This window comes from Lepus europaeus, chromosome 7 (assembly GCF_033115175.1).
Source record: "Lepus europaeus isolate LE1 chromosome 7, mLepTim1.pri, whole genome shotgun sequence".
NCBI classification, from domain to species: Eukaryota; Metazoa; Chordata; class Mammalia; order Lagomorpha; family Leporidae; genus Lepus; species Lepus europaeus.
In genome coordinates this window covers 62,735,510-62,757,849 of record NC_084833.1, presented here as the reverse complement: position 1 = coordinate 62,757,849, position 22,340 = coordinate 62,735,510, and the positions used below count along the sequence as shown (strand labels likewise).

The window sequence follows — 22,340 nt, the reverse complement described above, 5'->3', positions numbered from 1 at the left end:
CTCTGGCTCCTCAGGACTCTGAGCCCCCACCCAGCTGTTTCCTTGCCCCAGGCCCTCCCGGGCTGACTCTGGAATGGCCTCAGGGGAATCGGTAAGAGCAGGACGGTAGGCTAGTGGCTAGAGAGCTCTGGACTCATCTGGCTCAGGCACAGTTCTGGGACTAAGAATTTAGGCTAACTCAATGTGAACAACCTGGTTCAAGTTCAGCGCTCCCCATTCCCAGGCATGTGACCACCAGGCAAGCTAACTTGGATCTCTCCAGGCCTCACTCACCTTCCTCTTTTGTCCAGCTGCATTTCTGTGAACGCTTGCTCAAGACCCAAACTGTGGAGTGATCCAGCTCATCTTCCACACAGCCCCCTGGCTCAGAGCAACTCCCTGGGCACAGAGAAGAAATATTTCCACTCTCCTAAGCACTCTGGGTGAGCGGATACCTCTGCCCACAGGCGGTTTCCACAGAACAGGAAGATGTGTGTGTGGGGGTGCGGATCATGCCTTGAGGGTGCTCTCAGGGGCATAAGAGGAAGCCAGCGCTCACCCCGTGGCCAGAACCAGCTAGCCAGGCAGAGTGGATGGCACCCAGAGGCCCTCACTCCCAGGCAACCATTTCCTCCACAGCTCCTGCTGACTTTATCACTTTACCTCACAGTCCCGCACCTGCTTCTTCATAACCCCAAGGTTCTGCCCTGCTGGGTGATCTTCAGAAAGTCTCCACCGCTCTTTGCGGACGAGGCTCCCCAGCCGTGACAGGGGGCCTCTGCCTTTGAGATCACGAGTCCGTGATCTGAAATGAAAGCTCTGTGGTAGAGAACAGTTTTCCCCTTTGCGGGGCAACTCCTTCCACCTCTTCCCACGCCGTAACGTCCCGGCACCTGAGGCCAGTCGCAAAAGGATCTACTATGCTTCCCCCAGCCCCACCCCTGCCTTAGTGCACATCTATCTGGTGGGGAGAGAAGGGTATTGGGGCACTGCGAGGAAGCAAAAAACGGAACTCCCCTATTGCCACAGGAATCCTACTCCTTCACCCCCGCCTCCCCGTTGCAAAAACTGCACTTCGATCGTCCCTGCCCACCCTTCCCATACACACACAAACGCTGCCCAGGCAGAAGCCGGCGGGAGGCGGGGGCGGCCTGCGCGCGTGCGTCGGCGCAAGGCCCTTTTCTGCCCACGCGCGCGCCCCCGAGCCGAGGCGCGCGCCGCGGCGGGCTGGCGGGAAAGCGCGCGGGAAGCCCCCGGCTGGCTCCCAGTGTGGGGGAGGGAGGGCAGGAGGCGTTTGGAAAGTGCCACCCTCGGAAAGACAGGGGGGAGGGTTCGGCGCTCCGCTAGCGCGTCTACCGCTGCCATCCGCCGGCCAGCCCGTTAGTCCCCCCTGTCCCTCGCCGCGATCCCGAGCCCCGCGCCGCCGCCTCGCTCTCTCCCTGTCGCCTGGCCCAGCCCCGCGAACCCGGCTCGGGACCGAGCGGTTCGCTCCGCCGCCGGAGCGGGGCGCTGCGCCGCGCGGCGGGGCCGGAAATTCCCGCGGCCGGAGTCGCGGAGCCCTAGCGGGGAGCGCGGCGCCGCCTTCCTCCTCGCCTCCTCCCCCGGCCGGGCCGCGCCGCCTGAGTGGGTGGGGTGGGGGCGCCGGGCGCGGCGGAGTCGCCGGCGGGGAGCGCGGACGCCGCGCCTGCTCCTCGGCAGCCCCGGGGCGAGCCGCGAGAGCCGGGCGGCCCTGCTCGCGGGCCCCCGCCCCCTCGCGGTCTCCGCCTCCTGCGCTCACACACCCCCCGGGCCGCCCGGGCCGCAGGCCTTCCCGGCGCTCCTCCTCCTCTCTCCACACTCGTTCCGGCCGGGGTCCTGCCGCCGCCCGCCGGCCTTGCTCCCTGTGGGGCGAGTCTGTCTCAGGCGTTGCTTTCTCTCTCACACACACACGGTGCGCGCCCTCGCAGGCTGGGCCGCCCCCTCCTCTCCGGCCCTCCTCCTCCCTGCTAACGCCGCCGTCGGGGGAGGATTGATGTCCCTTCATCATGCAGCCGCCGCCGAGGAAGGTAGGGAAGAGTGCAGCTCGGGGCGGGGGCGGGGGGCTTCGGGGTTTGGAGGGGATGCGTCCGAGGAACGCGGCTGGGGTGACTGCTGCGCCCCCTCCCCCTTCCCGCAAAGGGCCGTGACCGCCCTCGCCCCGGCTTGTCACCCAGTTGCCCCCGGCTCCAAGCTGGGGGCGCGCGTGTGAGGTGTCTTTCCGATGGAGGGGCTGCCCGGGCTCGTCCCCTCCCCTGCGCTAGAGACCCTCAGACGTTTCACAAGAGTTTCGGGTGTGCATTTGTGTGTGTGTGTGTGCGCGCGCGCATGGCAGTGCTGCCGGCTGCAAAGAGCATTCTTGGGGCTGCACCGAGGGGAGGCAGGGGGGCCTCTGCAGATTTGCAGAGCCTTGTGTGTGATTGTTTAGTCTGCACCAGGTTCTTGGAGCCCTGCCCCTCCCGTTTGCACATTTGTGAGGGATTTGTTTCAAGCCTAGCCTTAAGGTTTGGCCTGCTTTTCCCACGGGGCGACTGAAAAGAAGTTGGAATAGTCACCGCCTACCGGGCCCCCCCAAGGGAAAACAAATTACGGATTGATGAATCTTGCTTTCCCCATCCCCCCATCCTGCCGCGCCCCCTGCCTCGGGGTGCTCGAAGCGTTGGTGCGGTCCCCAGGACAGCGAGAGCCGGGGAGCCGGGCCGTGCGTGGCGTGTGCGCTGCGATCGGGGATTGCATGGCCAGGGTGGGAGTGACGAGGTGCTCCGGGCTTGTCAGCAGCTTCCCCACAGCGCCCTTCCCCAGCTTTCCCAAGGGCCGAGGCTGCGTCCTTGTCTTTTGAATTCTCCCGATGGATACTGGCTCCTTGGCACTGGGTGGAGGACGCTGTGCTATCCACCCCTCGTGGGCAAACATTTGCCAAATGCCTAACTTACCCGTGTCTGCTTTCTTTTCTTTCTCTTTCTTAATCCGGGTTTCTCCAGTTAAGTGAGTCTTTCTTTGACACACGTTACCCCCACCCTTCAGAGTATCCCAGCTCCCGGATTCCCGATCGGTCGGAACCTGGAACCCAGGGGTCCGGCCTGTCCGGCGAGGCTCTGGCCAGCTGGCATTTGCAGCTCGGGCAGTTTGAAGTGCAAGCCGAGGCTGGGCCCTGCTTGCCGGGCTAGTTGAAAAGCACTGCATATTCCGGAAGGTCACTTTTGCTTTCTCCTTTGTGAGAAAGAGATTGTGATTTGCTGTGCTGTTCGCAAGTGCAGGGCACCATCCTGAGACAGTATGCTTTCTCGCAGCCATTATAGAATAATTAATACAGTTGGTTCATGCATATTACTTCATGATTGTGTCAGTTTCAGTCATTAGGTGTTAGGTGTTATGCTTCCTCCTGCCATCTGCACTCTGCTTGCCACTCCTGGTGGTTAATGCCTTTACCTCCTAGATGACAGGCCCTTTTAACATTCTTAAGAAGACCTCGATGTGCACTGAGCTCATGCGCGAAGTGGATTGACTGGCAGTTTATTAAGCACCTCTTGAACCTATAATTTTCTTTCTTAAGTATTTGCATTCAGCCTCTCTTCCAGGTTATTTATTTAGTTTTTTCATTGAATAAATATCTTCCGTAAATAAAACTAGATGGTCAGTAACAGATTTATAGCCTTCAGGGGGAGAGGTGAGCAAGAGGCGTGTATTTTGACAAATATTGATTGTTTAAGCAATTTTTTTTTTGGTTAAAGTTGTAGTAAGGTCTTCATAAATGTATGGTATGTTTTAGGTGAAAGTTACACAAGAACTGAAAAACATTCAAGTTGAGCAGATGACAAAACTTCAAGCCAAACATCAAGCAGAATGTGATTTGCTGGAAGACATGAGGTAAGGGTGTAGTAAATAGTTTGAGAACTTGTATATCTCTGTTGCAAAGAACCTTTGAGTTGCCAAGCCCCAGGAACTGGTGATGGAATTTCCTTTTGGATTTCCTGCCTTACCACTGTTAAAACTTTGACTCAGCTGGAAATTGTAACTGGAACTAACACAATACACTTTTTTCCTTTGGTGAGGGAACCTGGACTAATGTATACATACTGTTCTGAAAAAACAGGGGCCCTGAAAGTCTGTCGGGTTACAGTCATTGAAGTAAAAATTCTTATCTAAATCACCTCTCCACCTAATTGTAGTAATTATTTATTGACTTCACCCATTTTATACAGTTAGATTTTTAAACTGACACCTGTGGTTAATGGTTACTATCTGGAGGGGAGCCAGTCAACCAGACACTAGCACTGTTTGTTAGAACATGACAAATATGATTTTGTCTTTGGATGTCAAATTTAGTGAGAAATGTGTTTATTTTGTTATTTTATTAAAGTTATCTGAGCATCATTATCAAGATAAGTTTAAATTTATTAGCTAGGAGCCTTCATTATAAAAATCAGTGTTTTTTTTTTTATGGAAGGAGGCATGACTTATTTTATTGAAAGAAATGCCATTTATTTAATAATTTTATAATGCAAACAGTTCAACAAGTACCTTTTTATGAAAGATTGAATATGATTTGTATGTTAAAATGGAGTGCCTGCAATCTTTAGTCTGCTTTAGTCATACTACTCTTAAGGAATTGGAACTGAGTCTGTAAACCTCGTCAGTTGCCCGTTTTCCCTCTGGGGTACTACGTGTTGGTTTCATGAACTATATTGACTATTTTGCTATGACAAAAGTATATATATATATTATATATATATATATTTTAAAAAATTATTAATCTATTTGGAAGTCAGAGTTAACACAGAGAGGGGAGAGGCAGAGAGAGAGAGGTTTTCCATCTGCTGGTTCACTCCCCAATTGGCTGCAACGGCTGGATCTGTGCCGATCCCAAGCCAGGAGCCAGGAGATTCTTCTGGGTCTCCCACGTGGATGCGGAGGCCCAAGAACTTGGGCCATCTTCTGCTGCTTTCCCAGCCCACAGCAGAGAGCTGGATCGGAAGTGGAGCAGTCGGGACTAGAACTGGTGCCCATATGGGATGCCGGCACTTCAGGCCAGGGCATTACCCACTGCTCTACAGCGCTGGCCCCAAAAGTGTGTATATATATATATATATATATATATATATATTTGGATAGCTGAATTGTTTATAGCCCAAAGAAATCCTTTTAGTTTGAATCTTTTTTTCCTCTCACATCCAAGGGTACTTCAAAAAGTTATAAAAAGGAATTAAAAGATAATTTTATTTTGGTGGAAAAATTTTTAAAGCCCATGTCTTTTTAAAGAGATTTATTATTTATTTGAGAGCAAGAGTAAGAGAGAAAGAAAGGGACAGACAGAGTTAAGAGAATCTTCCATCTGCTTGTTTGCTCCCTAAATACCTGTGATAGCCAGGCCTAGCCAGGCCAAAGCCAGGAGCCTGGAATGTCAGCGACCCTACTTGCCTTTATCTGCTGCCTCCCAGGATGCATTAACAGGAAGTTGGATCTGAAGCTTGGAGGCACTCTGATATAGGTTTTGGGCTTGACAAGTGGCAATTTAATATACATTTCCCATGAACTTTTTGAAGTACCCTCACATACAGGTATTTGTTTCTTTTTAATTTTATTTTTTAAAAAAGATTTATTTATTTGAAAGGCAGAGTTACAGAGAGGCAGAGAGAGAGATATAGAGAGAGAAAGTTCTTCCATCTGCTGGATCACTCCCCAAATGGCTGCAATGGCCAGAGCTGGGTGGATCTGAAGCCAGGAGCCAGGAGCTTCTGGGTCTCCCACGCAGGTTCAGAGATGCAAGGACGTGGGCCATCTTCTGCTCTCCCAGGCCATACAGAGAAGTGGAGCAGCCAAGACTTGAACCGCTGCCCATATGGGATGTCAGCACTATAGGTGGCGGCTTTACCTTCTACACCGAAGCCCCAGTGCCATTTTATTTATTTTAGCTACAAGGATATTTTTAGATTTAAGAAAATTCCTGTGTAGGATATCTGAAACTCTTCATTCATTATAGTTAAAAATTCAAGGTTTAGGGTCTGGCTTTGTGGCACAGCAGGTTAAGCTGCTGCCTGTGACCTGGCATCCCATATGGGTGCTGGTTCAAGTCCTGGATCTCCACTTCCGATCCAGCTCTCTGCTAATGCGTCCTGTATGAACCTCTTGACTTTGGCCTGCCGTAGTCCCAGCTTTTGCAGCCATTGGGAAGGGGAGTGAACCAGCAGATGGAAGATCTCTCTCTGTGTGTCTCTCCCTCTCTCTGTAACTCTGTCTCTCAAATAAATAAATCTTTTAAAAATGAATTCAAGGTTTAAAATGTGTTAAATGATCTAAAGCACTTTATTAGAAGTCTTTGGATGAAAGAAGTAATGGATTTTCAGAAGTAGTTCAGGAAGACAAAATAAGTGTGTATTGAAGAGTGTGTGGGGGATGTGGGTGCTCAGAAGTCATGAAGTCCTGTTGATTGTATCTTCTAAAGATTTCTTGATAGCATTCTCTCTTTTTCTGCCTAACACTTGTACCTTGGTGCAGGAGCTTATGGTCAAGAATATGGACATTGGAATTAGCTCTGGGTTTGTGTCCAGGCTATACCACCTAAGTGTGCTGACTTTTGCAAAATTACTTAATCTTTCTAAACTTCAATTTTCTCATTTGAAAAATGGGGCAGTAACATTTTATTTATTTATAAGAGTTGTGCAGATCAGATAACACAGTGCATGTATGATAGGGCATACACCTAAGCTAAGTTGATATAGGTTGTTGCTTCTGCTGCTAGCTTTTTTTTTTTTTTTTAATACATGACAGCTTATAAATATATATATTTGAAAGGCAGAGTGACAGAGAGAGTGAGGCAGAGAGATACAGAGACCTTCCATCTTCTGGTTCACTCCCCAAAAAGCTGCTGTGGCTGATGCTGGGCCAGGCTGAAACCAGGAGCCTGGAATTCCATCTGGGTCTCCTCTGTGGATGGCAGGGGTCCAAGCATTTGGGCCATCTTCTGCTTTCCCAGGCACATTAGCAGGGAGCTGGATCAGAAGTGGAGCAGCTGGGACTTGAACCGGAGCTCTGATATGGGATGCTGGCATTGTAGGCAGTGGCTTAACCCGCTGGTGACAGTGCCAGCTGGTTTAGTTGTTTTTATTGCTGATCCATCACATTTCACTTGAATTATTATGGTAATATCCTAGTTATTGCAGTAGTGTCTTCATACCTCCCATCCCATGATCTCTCCCTTTTATTCTTTCACATTGCTACCAGGTTGCCATCAGTTAGCTTCATTATGTGTCAGCTCTCTGAGGTGACTTCATCTTATTGGATGAAGTTCAGATACCTTGTGCTGGCACGTATGGCCCTCAGCAATCCAACGGCAAGCTTCTTTTTCTGCCTTGATTACTACCACTTGATGCCCATGCATCTTTCCTCCTTATTCTCCCTGTGCTGGCCACTCAGGTCAAATCTTACTCATTCTATGTTAATATCTTTGTGCTGTTCACTTTGCTGGTTGATACCTTTTTACCTGGCAAATTCTGACCACCACTAAATGCAAGTTTATTGTTCTCCAAGGACTTTGATTCTCTTTTGCTTCTGGCTTTCTCCCCTTCCCCTCATGTGAACTCTTTGAGGTTAAGGGTCTAAGTTTTATTCATTTTGGATCTTGATATCCTTTGTTTCAGCTGGCAGAATTGTCAAATGAATATCACTAGTTACATTTATATGTACTGTATTTGTTATAAGGTGAGGTGTTTTATAAGCTCTGGGGACACATGTTGAATTTGTGTTCTACTTTGACTCATGTGGGTACGTTAAGATTTTATTTATTTATTTGAGTGGTAGAGTTACAGAGAGACAGAGGGAGAGACAGAGAAAGGTCTTCCATCTGCTGGTTCACTTCCCAAATGGCTATAATGGCTGGAGCTGAGCTGATCCAAAGCCAGGAGCCAGGAGCTTCTTCTAGGTCTCCCATGCTGGTGAAGGGGCCATCTTCCACTGTTTTCCCAGGCAGAGAGCTGGTTCGGAAGAGGAGCAGCTGGGGCACGAACCAGCACCCATATGGGATGCCGGTGTCACAGGCAGACGTAGCCTACTACATGATAGTGCCAGCCCCAAGAGTACTTTAAATATTCTCTTTGTATCTCTATGTATATGTAATATTTGAGTGTACGGATTATTGGTGCTCTAAGGATTAGCAAATTATTATTTAAATGAGTAAATATATTCTATTTGTACTAAACTACATGGAATGAATCACTTCACTCTTGTAGTATTGTGAGTAGAATACTGTTAAAGCATGAGTTTAGGTTTCTGGTTTATGTCTTTTTTTTCTTTCTTCCTTTTTTTTAAAGATTTATTTGTTTATTTGAAGGGCAGAGTTTTATATATATATATATATATATATATAGAGAGAGAGAGAGAGAGAGAGAGAGAGAGACAGAGACACAGAGAGACAGAGATCTTCCATTTGCTGGATCATTCCCCAAATGGCTGCAATGGCTAGAGCTGGGCCAATCCAAAGCAAGCAGCCAGGAGCTTCTGGGTCTCCTGTGTGAGTATAGGGGCACCAAGGACTTGGGCCATCTTCTGCTGATTTCCCAGGTGTATTAGCAGGGAGCTGGATTAGAAGTAGAGCAGCTGGGACTTGAACCGTGAGGCATGTGGGATGTTGGCACTGCAGATGGCAGCTCAACCCATTATGCCACAGCACCAGCCCTATGTATTTTGTTTTCAGTAATAATACTGAATTGAAAGTTGGAACTTGTCTACTCCTGGTTTTCATGATAATGTTAGTGGCTTGAGGTAGTAGGTGGTCTGGCTTTTCTGGTCTGTCTTAGAAAGTGAAATGATCTCTTAAAAATTCATTAGGGGGTGGGTATATGCTGTAGCAGTTGTCACTTGGGACACTTGCATCCCTTGAGTCTTGACTACTTTGTTTTGGATCCAGCTTCCTGCTAATATACACCCAGGGAGGCAGCAGATGATGGCTCAAGTACCTAGGTCCCTGCCACACATGTGGGAGACTTGGATAAAGTTCTGGGGTCTTAGCTTCTGCCTGGCCCAATTCTGACTGTTGAGGGCATTTGAGGAGTGAACCAGTGACTGGATGATCTGTGTGTGTGTGTGTGTGTGTCTGTCTGTCTGTCTCTCTGCCTTTGAGATGGAATGAAAAAAATTCATTGGAAATCTCTGAACTTGTATTTGTATGTGTATTAAGTTATAAAGGGTCTTCCCTGCCTCTCCTGTCTTGAGGCTTCCATTACTCTGTTTCATGAAACTCCACAAGTAGTGATACTTCTCATTAAGGTCCTTCCACTAGTTTCATGGTCTGTTTAAGTTAATATGAATAAAATCACTCAGAAAAGTACAAATAGCTTTTTGCTATTAACATAAAGAAATTGGTTAGTGAATAGAGAAAATTTTTTATAACTTTAAAAAAGTTAAAAAAAATAACAATGATTAAGATATACCTAGGAGAATCTCAGCTGGCCATGATGAGTGAGTCCCCACCCCCTACCTCCTTTTTCATCTTCTGGAATTTTGAAGGGAGGAGATCAATCATGATAGAGCTTTTCCCCTGTTCTCCTCCCCTTCTTCAGTTCACTTGTTCCAGAGATGGGAGTTGATGTGTTGGGTGTGGAGTATGAGAAGGAAAGATAGCTCACTTGCTGTTTATCAGGAACATTCCCTGCCTTGGGGGATATTTTGTACTGATGTGTTTCCTGTTGACTCTTGCAGTCAGCAGTAGGTAAGCTCACTTTACTGTCTTTGTGGTTTATCATTTTTATTTTTCTCTCTTTGTTTCCTAAGGCCACTGCAAGTAAGTTTCTAAATACTAGAGCCTGTGTACTTTTCTTCCTAGCATATTGATGTTCATGACGTACTAAGTAAGAAATTTCTTTGCAGAATGTAAAGAACTACCTTAAGAGCAGACATTTTTAGGAGGTCATTATTTAGTTTGGAAAAACCATAGAATTTTGGAGTCTGGTGGATACCATTATATTTGCTTTATAGATGGGAGTGGAAACTGAGGCACAGTGAATTGAAGAGAATCATTGGTGAGGATCTAAACTGTGTTGCCTAGTTTCCAGACCTGTGCATGCTCCCCTACGTCTGTGTCCCTGAAGCTTTTAAGCAGGAAGTCATGGAGGATTTTTCTCTCTGTCTCTCCCTCTGTCTGGCCCCTGCGCCAGCGTGGGAGACCTGGAAGAAGCTCCTGGCTCCTGGCTTTGGATAGGCCCAGCTCTGCCTGTTGCGGCCTTTTGGGGAGTGAACCAGCAGATGGAGACCCTTTCTCTCTGGCTCTCCCTCTGTCTCTCTGTAACTCTACCCCTCAAATAAATTATAAAAGATCTTTAAAAAGTATGTTATTACTTAATTTGCATATTTAAAAATTATTTATTTGAAAGGCAGAGTTACAGAGAAAAAGAGGAGAAAGAGAAGGAGAAGGGGAGAGAGAGGAAAAAAAAAAGAAAGAGAGAAAGGAAGAAAGAAAGTCTTTTATCCACTGGTTCAGTCCCCAAATGGCTACAATGACTGGGGCTGGGCCAGGCTGAAGCTAGGAATCGGGAGCTTCCTCTGAGTCCTTGACATGGGTACAGGGGCCTAGGCACTTGGGCCATCCGCCATTGCCTTCCCAGGTACATTAGCAGGGAGCTTGATTGGCAATGGAGCAGCGGGGACTTGAACCAGTGCCCGTATGGGATGGCAGCACTGCAGATGGTGGCTTAACCTGCTGTACCACAGCGTAGGTCCTGAATATTTTTTATTTTTCATATATTAAACTATCAGTCAGCTTTGAGTCAATATTTCAAAACCATTAACGTGGGGCTGCCATTATGGCATAGCAGGTAAGGATGCTGCCTGCGACACTGGCATCCCATATTGGGCACCTGTTCTTTTTCTGGCTGCTGCACTTTTAATCTAGATCCCTGATAATATGCCTGAGAAAGTGCAAGATGGCCCAAGTGCTTGGGCACCAGCACTCACTCAGGACACCCTAAAGAAGCTCCTGACTCCTGACTTCCCTGTGCCCAGCCCTAGCCATAGCAGTCATTTGGGGAAGTGAACCAGCAGGTGAAAGATCTCTCTCTCTCTGTCTCTCTCTTCCTCTCTCTCTGTAACTCTGCCATTCAAATAAGTAAATCTTAAAAAAAAAAAAAAAAAAACAAAAAACAAAAAAAAAAAACTAACATCAATTTAGCCAAAAACAACACTGAAAACTTTACTTCAGAAAAGGCTATGTGATTTCTTTTTCTTTTTCTTTTTTCTTTTTTAAAGGGATTGTACTTCTTATTTTTTTTAAAGGATTTTATTTATTTATTGAGAGGTAGAGTTACAGACAGTGAGAGAGAGAGACAGAGAGAAGGGTCTTCCTTCCATTGGTTCACTCCTCAAATGGCCACAACAGCTGGAGCTGTGCGGATCCGAAGCCAGAAGCCAGGTGCTTCCTCGCAGTCTCCCATGTGGGTACAGGGGCCCAAGGACTTGGGCCATCTTCTACTGCTTTCTCAGGCCACAGCAGAGAGCTGGATTGGAGAGGAGCAGCTGGGACTAGAACTGGTACCTATATATATAGGGATGCTGGCGCCACAGGCAGAGGATAAAGCTACTGTGCCACGGCACCTGACCCCTATGTGATTTTTCTTTCCTCCTTCCTTCCTTTGTTCCTTTGTTCCTTCCTTCCTTTCTTTCTTTCAAGATTTATTTACTTATTTGAAAGTCAGAGTTACACAGAGAGAAGGAGAGGCAGAGAGAGAGAGGTCTTCTATCTGATGGTTCATTCCCCAATTGGCCGCAATGGCTGGATCTGTGTCAATCCAAAGCCGGGAGCCAGGAGCTTCCTCTGGGTCTCCCATGCTAGTGCAGGGGCCCAAGTGCTTGGGTCATCCTTTACTGGTTTCCCAGGCCATAGCAGAGAGCTGGATCAGAAGTGGAGCAGTTGGGACTCGAACCAGTGCCCATATTGGATGCAGCACTACAGGCGGTGGCCTTACCTGCTACGCCACAGCGCTGGCCTCTCATGTGCTTTTAAAAATTTTGTTTGAAAGAGAGAGAGAGAGGTCCTCCATTTGCTGATCACCTCCCCCAAATACCTACAGCAGCTGAGACAGGGATATGCCGTAGCCAGGAACCTGAATTTCAATCCTGTTCTCTCCCTTGGGTGGCAGGAATCCAAATACTTGAGCCATCTTCTGCTGCTTCCTTGGGTTTCCATTAGCAGGAAGCTGGAATCAGAACTGGAGCTGGGACTCAAACTCCGGCACTCTGATGTGGATGCATGTATCCCAAGCAGCATCTTAACTTCTGGGCCAAACACCTGCTCCTCATGTCCTTATTGACCATTTGTGTCTCTTCCTTGGAGAAATGCCTATTCAAATCCTATGCCTATTTTTATTATTTATTTATTTCTTTCAAAAGATTTTATTTATTTATTTGAGAGGTAGAGTTATAGACAGAGAGAAAAAGGGATTCCATCTGCTGGTTCACTCCCCAAATGGCCATGATTGTCTTGAGTTGGGCTGGTCCAAAGCCAGGAGCCAAGAGCCAGGAGCCTCTTCCCGTCTCATGTGGGTGCAGGGGCCCAATTGCTTAGGCCATCTTCCACTGATTTCCCAGGCCATAGCAGAGAGCTGGATCAGAAGAGGAGCAGCCAAGACTAGAACTGGCGCCCATATGGAATGCCGGGGCTGCAGGCAGAGGCCTAGCCTACTGGGCCATAGCTCTGGCCTCCCTTTGCCTATTTTTAAATTGGGTTGTTTGTTTCCTATTGAGTTGTAAGTGTTCATATAAACATATATCTTTATCATATCATATGTATGATTTACCAACTTGTACATGCAGTATTTACAGTGTTTTCCTTATGATGTGAAACAGTCATCTTGGCCTGCTCTGTGGCTCACTAGGCTAATCCTCTGCCTGTGGCGCCGCACCCCAGGTTCTAGTCCCGGTTGGGGCGCCGGTTCTGTCCCGGTTGCTCCTCTTCCAGTCCAGCTCTCTGCTGTGGCCCAGGAAGGCAGTGGAGGGTGGCCCAAGTACTTGGGCCCTGCACCTGCATGGGAGACCAGGAGGAAGCACCTGGCTCCTGGCTTCGGATCAGCGCGGTGCGCCGGCGGTAGCGGCCATTGGGGGGTGAACCAACAGCAGAGGAAGACCTTTCTCTCTGTCTCTGTCTCTCACTGTCCACTCTGCCTGTCCAAAAACAAAACAAAACAAAAAACAAAAACCAGTCATCTTATATGATTCTTTTTTTTTTAACCATTATTATGTGTTTGAAAGCTAGAGTTACAGAGAGAGAGAGAGAGAGAGAGAGAGAGAGAGATCGATCTTCTATCCACTGGTTCATTCCCCAAATGGCCACAAGGACCAGGGTTAGGCCAGGCCCAACCTTAGAGATTCTTCCAGGTCTTCCACATGGGTATCAGGGGCCAAGCAGTTGGGACATTTTCTGCTGATTTCCCAGGTCGTTAGCCAGGAGCTGGATAGGAAGTGGAGCGGCCAGGACATGAACTGGTGCCTGTATGGGATGCCAGCATTGCAGGTGGCAGCTTTACCTTCTGTTCCACAGTGCTGGCCTCTGAGTTGATTTTTACATGCACTAAATTTTGAGAACTACTGGGGCAGTTGGAAGAATAAGGATTTTGAAAGTTGACCAGGGGCCGGCGCTGTGGCGTAGCGGTTAAAGCCCCTACCTGCAGTGCCAGCATCCCATATGGGCACTAGTTCAAGTCCTGGCTGCTGCACTTCCGATCCAGCTCTCTGCTATGGGCTGGGAAAGCAGTAGAAGATGGCCCAAGTCCTTGGGCCTCTGCATCCACGTGGGAACCCAGAAGAATCTCCTGGCTCCTGGCTCCTGGCTTCCAAAAACAAAACAGGTCAGGCTTAGCTCTGGCCGTTGCAACCATTTGGGGGATAAGCCAGTGGATGGAAGACCTCTCTCTCTCTCTGCCTCTGCCTCTTTTGTAACTCTGCCTTTCAGATAAATAAATAAATCTTAAAAAAAAAAAAAACAAAAAAAAAAGAAATCGACCAGATTGAAACCCAGTTCTGCTGTTTATTAGCTGGGTAATCTTGGATGAGTTACTAAGCTTGTCTGAACCTTGATTTCTTTCTTTCTTTCTTTTTTTTTTTTTTTTAAGATTCATTTATTTATTTGAAAGGCAGAGTAACACAGAGATAGGAGAGGTAGAGAGAGAGAGAGGTCTTCCACCCGCTGGTTCACTCCCCAATTGGCTGCAATGGCCGGAGCTCCACCAACCTGAAGCCAGGATCCAAGAGCTTCTTCCAGGTCTCCTACACGGGTACAGGGGCCCAAGGACTTGGGCCATCTTCTACTGCTTTCCCAGGCCACAGCAGAGAGCTGGATCAGAAGAGGAGCAGCTGGTTCTGAAACCGGTGCCCATATAAGATGCTGGCACTGCAGGCAGCAGCTTTACCTGCTATGCCACAGCGCTGGCCCCTGAACCTTGTATTTCTTATATGTAAAACAAGATAATTTGTGCCTTTTTGCTTTCCTATAAAAGTTATGAGATACGATGTTGTAGGGTTTCAGTATTGGTACCTGTGATTATTATTGAAAATTGAAGTCCTGGAAGGGTGTTATCTTGTTCAAGGTAACAAAGGAAGTTACTGTGTTTCATCATTTCTTTCTTTCTTTCTTTTTTTTTTTTTTTTTTTGATAGGCAGTGTTAGACAGTGAGAGAGAGACAGTTCATCCCCCCAATGGCCGCTATGGCTGGTGCGCTGTGCCGATCCGAAGCCAGGAGCCAGGTGCTTCCTCCTGGTCTCCCATGCAGGTGCAGGGCCCAAGCACTTGGGCCACCCTCCACTGCCTTCCCGGGCCACAGCAGAGAGCTGGACTGGAAGAGGAGCAACCGAGACAGAACTGGCGCCCCGACCGGGACTAGAACCCGGAGTGCCGGCGCCGCAGGCAGAGGATTAGCCTAGTGAGCCGTGGCGCTGGTTTGTGTTTCATCATTTCTAAGTTTATTTTATCATTTATAAGCATTTATTTATTTTTTTTACTTTCTTACATTTCTGAAATTTAGGTGCATCTTATAGCTATGGGGTAGTTGTCATTGTCTCTTCATGCACAGAACTTGCAGAATAGGTATCAGCAGGCTTGGAAGTAAATCTCAGACACCATGCTTGGATCACCTGAGGTTTTTTTTTCTTTTTCTCTTTTTTGACAGGCAGAGTGGATAGTGAGAGAGAGAGACAGAGAGGAAGGTCTTCCTTTTTGCCGTTGGTTCACCTCCAATGGCCGCTGCGGCCGGTGCATCTCGCTGATCCGAAGCCAGGAGCCAGGTGCTTCTCCTGGTCTCCCATGGGGTGCAGGGCCCAAGCACTTGGGCCATCCTCCACTGCCTTCCCGGGCCATAGCAGAGAGCTGGCCTGGAAGAGGGGCAACCGGGATAGAATCCAGCGCCCCGACCGGGACTAGAACCCGGTGTGCCGGCGCCGCAAGGCAGAGAATTAGCCTGTTAAGCCACGGCGCCGGCCTCACCTGAGGTTTTGAAGGCACAGCGGGTGATAATATGTTGAAATCATAGATGTCAATGACTGATTCAGAAAAGGGATTCACAAGAATTTGATTCTGAATGTCACCAGTTTATGTACGAATTGATTTCATTTATCATTTTTTATTATTCATGATATATACTGAAAAATGGTTCAAATAAGTTTTAAAAAGTTCTTTTTTATAAGTAAAATTCTAAATGACAAGGTGTTATGTCAATTTAATTAGCTTTTTTTTGTTAATAAAATATAGTATGTCTTACAGTTAGTATTATTTTAGATATGGTGAAAACTGAAGTAGCAAATCAGCTCCTGGAGTCAGATTTTTTTCGTTGTTTTAGATTTATTTATTTATTTGAAAGGCAGAGTTTGAGAGAGAGAGAGAAAGAGATCTTCCATCTACTGTTTCGCTCCCCAAATGGCTGCATTGGCCAGGGCTAGGCCAGGCTGAAGCCAGGAGCCCAGAAGTCTATTCTGGTTTCCCTCATGGATAGCAGGGTCCCAGGGTCTTGGGCCATCTTCTGTAGCTTTCCCAGGCCATTAGCAGGAAGTTGGATAGGATGTGGAGCTGCCAGGACTTGAACCCCTGCTAGATGCTCACATGGAATGCTGGTGTTGCAGGCGACAGCTTAACCCCCTGCACCACAGTGCTGGTCTCTGGAGCCAGATTTTTAAAAATTTATTCAGTCATTATTACTTCTCAATAGTGTCTTTTGAATTAGAACTTAAAAATTATGTAGATCCTCAGAGGGAGAAATGTTTAACTTAGGACAAAAACAAGGAAAGATCAAGTAGGACAACACTTAAATAATGTTTCTTGTGAGAGAAAAAAAAAAAAAGATTACCTGATTATAAAGTTAATAAAAGACAATCGATTTTCAGTTGACTAAATGAATTTAAAGTTTGGAGGTAGATGTTTGGCCTGGCAGTTAAGATGCCCACTAAGACATCCTCGTCCCATACTGGAGTACTTGGGTATGATACCTGGCTCTGACACTACCATCTGACCCTAGCTTCCTGATAATGTGAGGCAGTGAGGGTGATTGGATTCCTGCCACTCAAGAGGGAGATCTGATTGAGTGCCCAGTTCCCCAGGTTGTGGGCATTTGGGGAGTGAATCTATAGATAGGAGCATACTCTCTGTTTCTTAAATTAAAAAGAAAAATAATTAAATACTTACTTCCATATCATTGTCAGTTATTGAGGGGGATACTAAGATAAGGAGATTCGGACTAGGCAGAGGAGGAAATAACGATTTGAGAGGAACTCTCTAATCAAAAATTTTTTTTTGGTCATAGACCACTGCTTACTTGAATCGAAAGACTTAAGAGTTTTAATAATATCTCTTACAATTGCTATTTAATGGCTTATTAGCTCCTAAACCCTATTCGTAGATCCTTATCTGCTCCTAAAATTTAAAGCTTTGGTTCTGAATGGGATAGCAGTTGCAGTCCATTTCAGGTGACATTTTATGGTTTTTAAACTTGAGTGGACAGTATTCTGCTGAGCCAGATGGAATTAAAGTAACAACAAAAGTGTTGAGTAATTTTTGCGCTTGTTACTCTTTGACTCTGTTTTCAGCCTCATGTAGGTATATAAATATAAGAGAGAATAAAGGTGAGCTGTATGGTGGGTGGTGTGATGAACTGAAATTAGCACTGGCTTAAAGGCATGCAACTTGGGTATTAAGAACCTAGTTCTTTTTAAAAAATTTTTGAAAACTTTATTTGAAAAGCAGAGTTACAGAGAGAGAGAGAGAGAGAGAGAGAGAAAGAAAAAAAGGGAAAGAGAAATAGATATCTTCCATCCACTGGGTTCACTCTCCAAATGGCTACAATGGCCAGGGCTTGGCCAGACTGAAGCCAGGAGCCAGAAGCTTCTTCCGGATCTCCCATGTGGGTACAGGGGCCCAAGCACTTGGGCCATGCTCTGCTGCTTTCCCAGGTGCATTAGCAGGGAGCTGGATTGGAAGTAGAGCAGCCAGGACTTGAACTGGCACCCATATGGGTTGCCAGTGCTGTAGGCCATGGCTTTAAGCCACTGCCGGCTGCAAGAACCTAGTTCTTGATGTCTTATTAACCGTGAATTTGGACACAAATCATTTAAACTTCTCTGATACTTATGCTTCTGATATATAAAATGATAATAATTATAATACTTCAAGGAGTTATTTTGATAAATAATGCATATACAAGCTCTTTTGCACAGTTTGTGGAACATAATCTATTAAATCCAGTAAATGTATGTGGACTGTAATCTTGTTAAGTAATTGAGTCAAAAAGTTAAGGTCTGTGACTTATTCCCTGAAGAGTTAACCTATGGGTTAAAAAATGTAAGGGCCCTTCGAGGTAAACTGCTTAAGTGATGCTGAAGAATCTCTTTCAGCAGGGCCTGTTCCCCTCTGTTTCCATGCACTGGGAATGATTTTCCTCATGATCAGTGGATGGCTTCTGCGACTCCGAGCAGCATATTTTCCTGTAATAACTATGTGGAAGAGGAGGAAGAATAGCTTCTCCCTTACGTAAATTTTCCTTGCTTCCTTTCTTCCCTTCCTTTTTCTCTCCTTCCCTCCTCTTCCCTCTCTTCCTTCTGTCCTCCCATTAGAGAAGACAATTTTTACTAGAAAAACTATCCCAGTAGCTTTTCATTTGTATCTCATTGGCTGAATTTGTTCATAGGCTTATGTATGCCTATGTGCAAAGAAGACTGGAAATGTGATTTTTTTTTGGAGGTGGGTCTTTGACAATAAGAAATACAGTAATGGTGGCAGCAATATGGCTTGTGTTAAATTACTAGTTTCCTCTTAGCGGTTTCCATAAAAGTATTAAAAAAATTTGTTAGGATTAGGTTGTTAGGGATATTGCCAGAACTCCAGTTGTCCCAAGCAGATTGGGAAAAAGAGACTCTATGGAAACCGTTTGTATCTACTCCTACTAACTCCTTTGAATTGAGCGTCATAGTTATGAGTAGGATTTTCTATTTGTAGGTTATGAACCAATAGGATGTGGCCTCTTAGGATTCTCCTCTTAGGTATGTAGTAGTGGTCAAGAATCTTGCTGTGCCTGTATCCTGTGTCAGGGTGCTGGGTCCAAGTCCTGATTGCTCTGTGCTTTGATTCAGTTTCCTGTTGGTGTGCTGGGGAGTCAGCAGGTGATGGCCCAGATGCCACCACATGGGAGAGACAGATGGAATTTATGGTTCCTTATTTTCACACAAGTTGCTAAAACTTCTAGTTATATACATCTGGGGAGTTAAACAACAGATGGGAAGTCTCTATCTCTCCTCTCTGTCTTGCTCTACCTTTCAAAGAACTAAGTAAATCTTTAGTACAGGGGCTGGTGATGTGGTGTAGTAGGTTAAGCTTCTGTCTGTAGAGCTGGCATCCTATACAGGCACAGGTTTGAGTCCTGGCTGCTCCATTTTCAATCCAGCTCTCTGCTAATGGCCTGGGAAAGCAGTGGAAGATGGCCCAAGTGCTTGGACCCATGCACCCACGTGGGAGACCTGGAAGAAGCTCCTGGCTCCTGGTTTCGGATCAGCCCAACTCTGGCTTTTGCAGCCATTTGAGGAGTGAACCAGCAGATGGAAGATCTACTCACTCTCTGTCTGTCTCTCTGTAATTCTGCCTGTCAAATAAACAAATCTTTAAAAAATCTTTAGAACAGAAATTTTGCCACATTTGGTCTTCTGATATTTTGGAGGATGGTGGCCTGTAGGTTCTCTAGGCAACTGTATTTTTATTGAACTCCTTTACTTAGTGAAGTGGCCTAAACTGAAAGCTGGGAAGGACGACAGAGTTAGACTCACTGCTGGCTGAATAATTTGTCCTCTGGTAATTGAGGGTTGGAGTTCAGTATGGAAAGTGTAAAAAAAGGAGCCTTTTAATTGAGGAAGCCTGTGGTAATAGGTCGATGTTTTCCTTTGTAAATCCTTCAGATACTCATTTCACTTCCTCACAGATATCCTGTTTTGTTGGTGTCAGTCTTCAAGAATGATCTGATGTGTAAGTGGGAATTTTTGAAGTGTGGTTTGTGCTGTTGCGAACTAGGCACAGAAGCTTGAACCCTGTCCTCTGTAGCACTGCTGCAGATTTTCTGTCATGTGTTGGTCAGGACTAATTCATAGAATCTTAGCTGAAACTTGGGTTTACTGCATTTTTCTATGTCCTTGTAGAATTCCTTGGTCATGCTCTAACATTCCATCTGATCTTTTTGGCATTCATATGTGAATCTCTTGTCTTCCAGATGTTTTCTGTTTTGTGAGGTTTGAAAAATATTCCCAATTCAAAAGGAAAATGTTATTTCTGGTGTTGTGAAAAGTGTTACCGTATCTGTGGTCCCACAGAAACAATTGGATTGTATATGTCTTCTGGATTATGTTTTAGTGGTATTTGGTTTTTCTCCACTGTGGCAGGATCATGGGAGCAGGGTACAGAGACTTCTGTATACCTTTTTTGAGGTATGTTTGGAATTTTGAAGTACTCTCAAAATTAAAATATTCAGTACATTGGTAAACATTTTATTGCATATCTGTCAAACAAAACAGATTTACTTGTGATGCTAAAATGTCAATTTTGCATTTTAATTAAAATGACGTTTTTGGAGAATTTTTTTTGTTTTAAAGATTGATTTATTTGAAAGATGGGGAGAAAAAGGGGGGGAGGGAGAGAGAGAGAGAGAGAGAGAAATCTTCGATTGGTTGGTTCACTCCTCAAATGGCTGCAACGCCTGGGCCTGAGCTAGTCCAAAGCCAGGAGCTGGGAGCTCCATCTGAGTCTCCCACACAGGCGGCAGAGACCCAAGCACCAGGGCCATCTTCCGTTGCTTTCCCAGGCGCATTAACAGTGAGCTGGATTGGAAGGAAGCAGAGCAGCCAGGACTGGCATTCTGATATGGGATGCTGGCATTGCAAGCAGTGTTCCACAGTTCTGGTCCTGAGAAATTATTTTCGTTATTAATAGATTTTGAAATTTATTTCTGGGAGCCAGAGTTGTGGCATTGCAGGTAAAGCTACTGCTTATGATGTCACCATCCTATGTGGGCTCCGGTTCGAATCCTGGCTGCTCCACTTTCCATCCAGCTTCCTGCTAATGCACCTGAGAAAGCAGCAGCAGATGGCCTAAGTCCTTGAGCCCCTGCACCTACGTGGGAGACTCAGAGGAGCTCCTGGCTTCGGTCTGGCCCAGCTCCATCTGTTGTGGTCATTTGGGAGTGAACTAGCAGATGGAAGATATCTCTCTCTGTCTCTTCCTCTCTAACTCTGACTTTCAAATAAATGGAATAAATCTAATAAGCAAAATAAAATTATTTCTGCTATATAGAATTGAGGAAGATTGATTTACAAACTTTCTTTCATAATTGATTGGTTTCCAGCTGGTTGAAGCTCAGAGATAGGATAATATTTGACTTTATGTACTGATGTATTTTCTTTCTGCATTATGGAGTTCTTTTGTTTCCAAATAAGAAAACATATTAGATTCTCATCCAAGTTTTCTTTTAAGCTATCATTATAAGGATTTTTGTCATAGTCATCATTTAAAACACTGTTTCTGGGCTGGGGGTTTGGTATAACTTGACACCTGCATCCCACACCAGAGTACATTGCTTCTGTTCCTAACTCTGGTTCCTGGTTCCAGCTTCCTACTAATGCATTCCTGCTAATGTAGCTTTCCCCGCTGCGCCAGAGTGCTGGCCCACTGTACTCGTTCCCTTTTATGTAATGTGCTCTGTTTCCTTCTGATGGCTCTTTTCCCTTTGATTTTCTACTGTTTGACTGTAATGTGATTGACTCGTGAGGTGGCAGTAATTACTTTTTTGGGTCTCACTATGCTTTTTGGACCTATAGGTTTATGTTTTTCCATAAACCTGGGAAACTTTTGCCCATTGTTTCTTCAAATACATTTTTTTTTTTTGCCTTGTTCTCTCTAACTCTCCATTTTGGATGCCAGTTTACACTTATGCTAAAGTATTTGATGATATTCTGTGTTCCTTAGATTGGATAATTTCTGTTGATTTGTTTTTGGATTCATTGGCCCTTTCTTCTGTAGTTTCCAACCTATTGTTAAGTCCATCCAATGACATTTTCTTTTCTTGTTTAAAGATTGATTTATTTGAAAGAGTGAGAGAGAGAGCCAGCTCTTCCATATACTAATTCACTCCCCAAATGGCTGCAACACTCTGGGTCAGACTGAAGCCAGGAGCCTGGAACTCCATCCACATGGGTGGCAGGGGCCCGAGCACTTGGGCCATTTTCCCACTGCCTTCCCAGCTACATTAGCAGGAAGCTGAATTGGAAGTGGAAGGACTTGAAGTGGCCAGGACTTGAACTCTGATATGAGATGCTAGCATAGTAAGCCATTGCTTAACCTCTGTGCAACAAACCTGGCCCCCTCCTGACAGTTTATATCTGATATTTTTAAGTGATTGAAATAATTTAAAATATTTTAAAGCTCTTACCTGTTTCCAGCATTGGAGTCATCTCACGGTCTTTTTCTGTTGACTGCTTTCCCTCCCTGAAAAATGGGTCTTATTTTCTTGTTTATTTGCATATCTAGTAATTCTTATTATTTGGGCTTAGTAAATGACAGGTTATACTGTGTGGGTGCAAACTTTTGAAATCTTTACTCAATATAGAGTTGATCTTCTGTATATAAAGCTAATTAAAAATGAATCTTAATGAAGAATGGGATGGGAGAGGGAGTAGGAGATGGGATGGTTTGTGGGTGGGAGGGTGGTTATGGGGGGAAGAACCACTATAATACAAAAGTTGTACTTTTGAAATTTATAATTTTTAAATAAAAGTTTTCTATTAAAAATGATAGAATATAGGGAAACTTGATTGTACTGTCTTTCTTTAAAGAGAGTTGAAACTTTTTT

General features: G+C 45.6%; 1 protein-coding gene across 2 annotated transcripts in view; it reads left to right on the top strand.

Annotated features, from left to right (window-relative positions):
* The first annotated feature begins 1,760 nt into the window (after window positions 1–1,760).
* FCHSD2 (FCH and double SH3 domains 2) overlaps window positions 1,761–22,340 on the top strand; it is a 292,425-nt gene continuing 271,845 nt past the window's right edge. For both annotated transcript variants that reach the window (XM_062196673.1, XM_062196672.1), the window contains exons 1-2: window positions 1,761–2,024; window positions 3,764–3,861. In XM_062196673.1, the coding sequence (XP_062052657.1) occupies window positions 2,004–2,024; window positions 3,764–3,861 (119 nt within the window). In that variant the 5' untranslated portion in view covers window positions 1,761–2,003. The remainder of the gene's footprint in view (window positions 2,025–3,763; window positions 3,862–22,340) is intronic.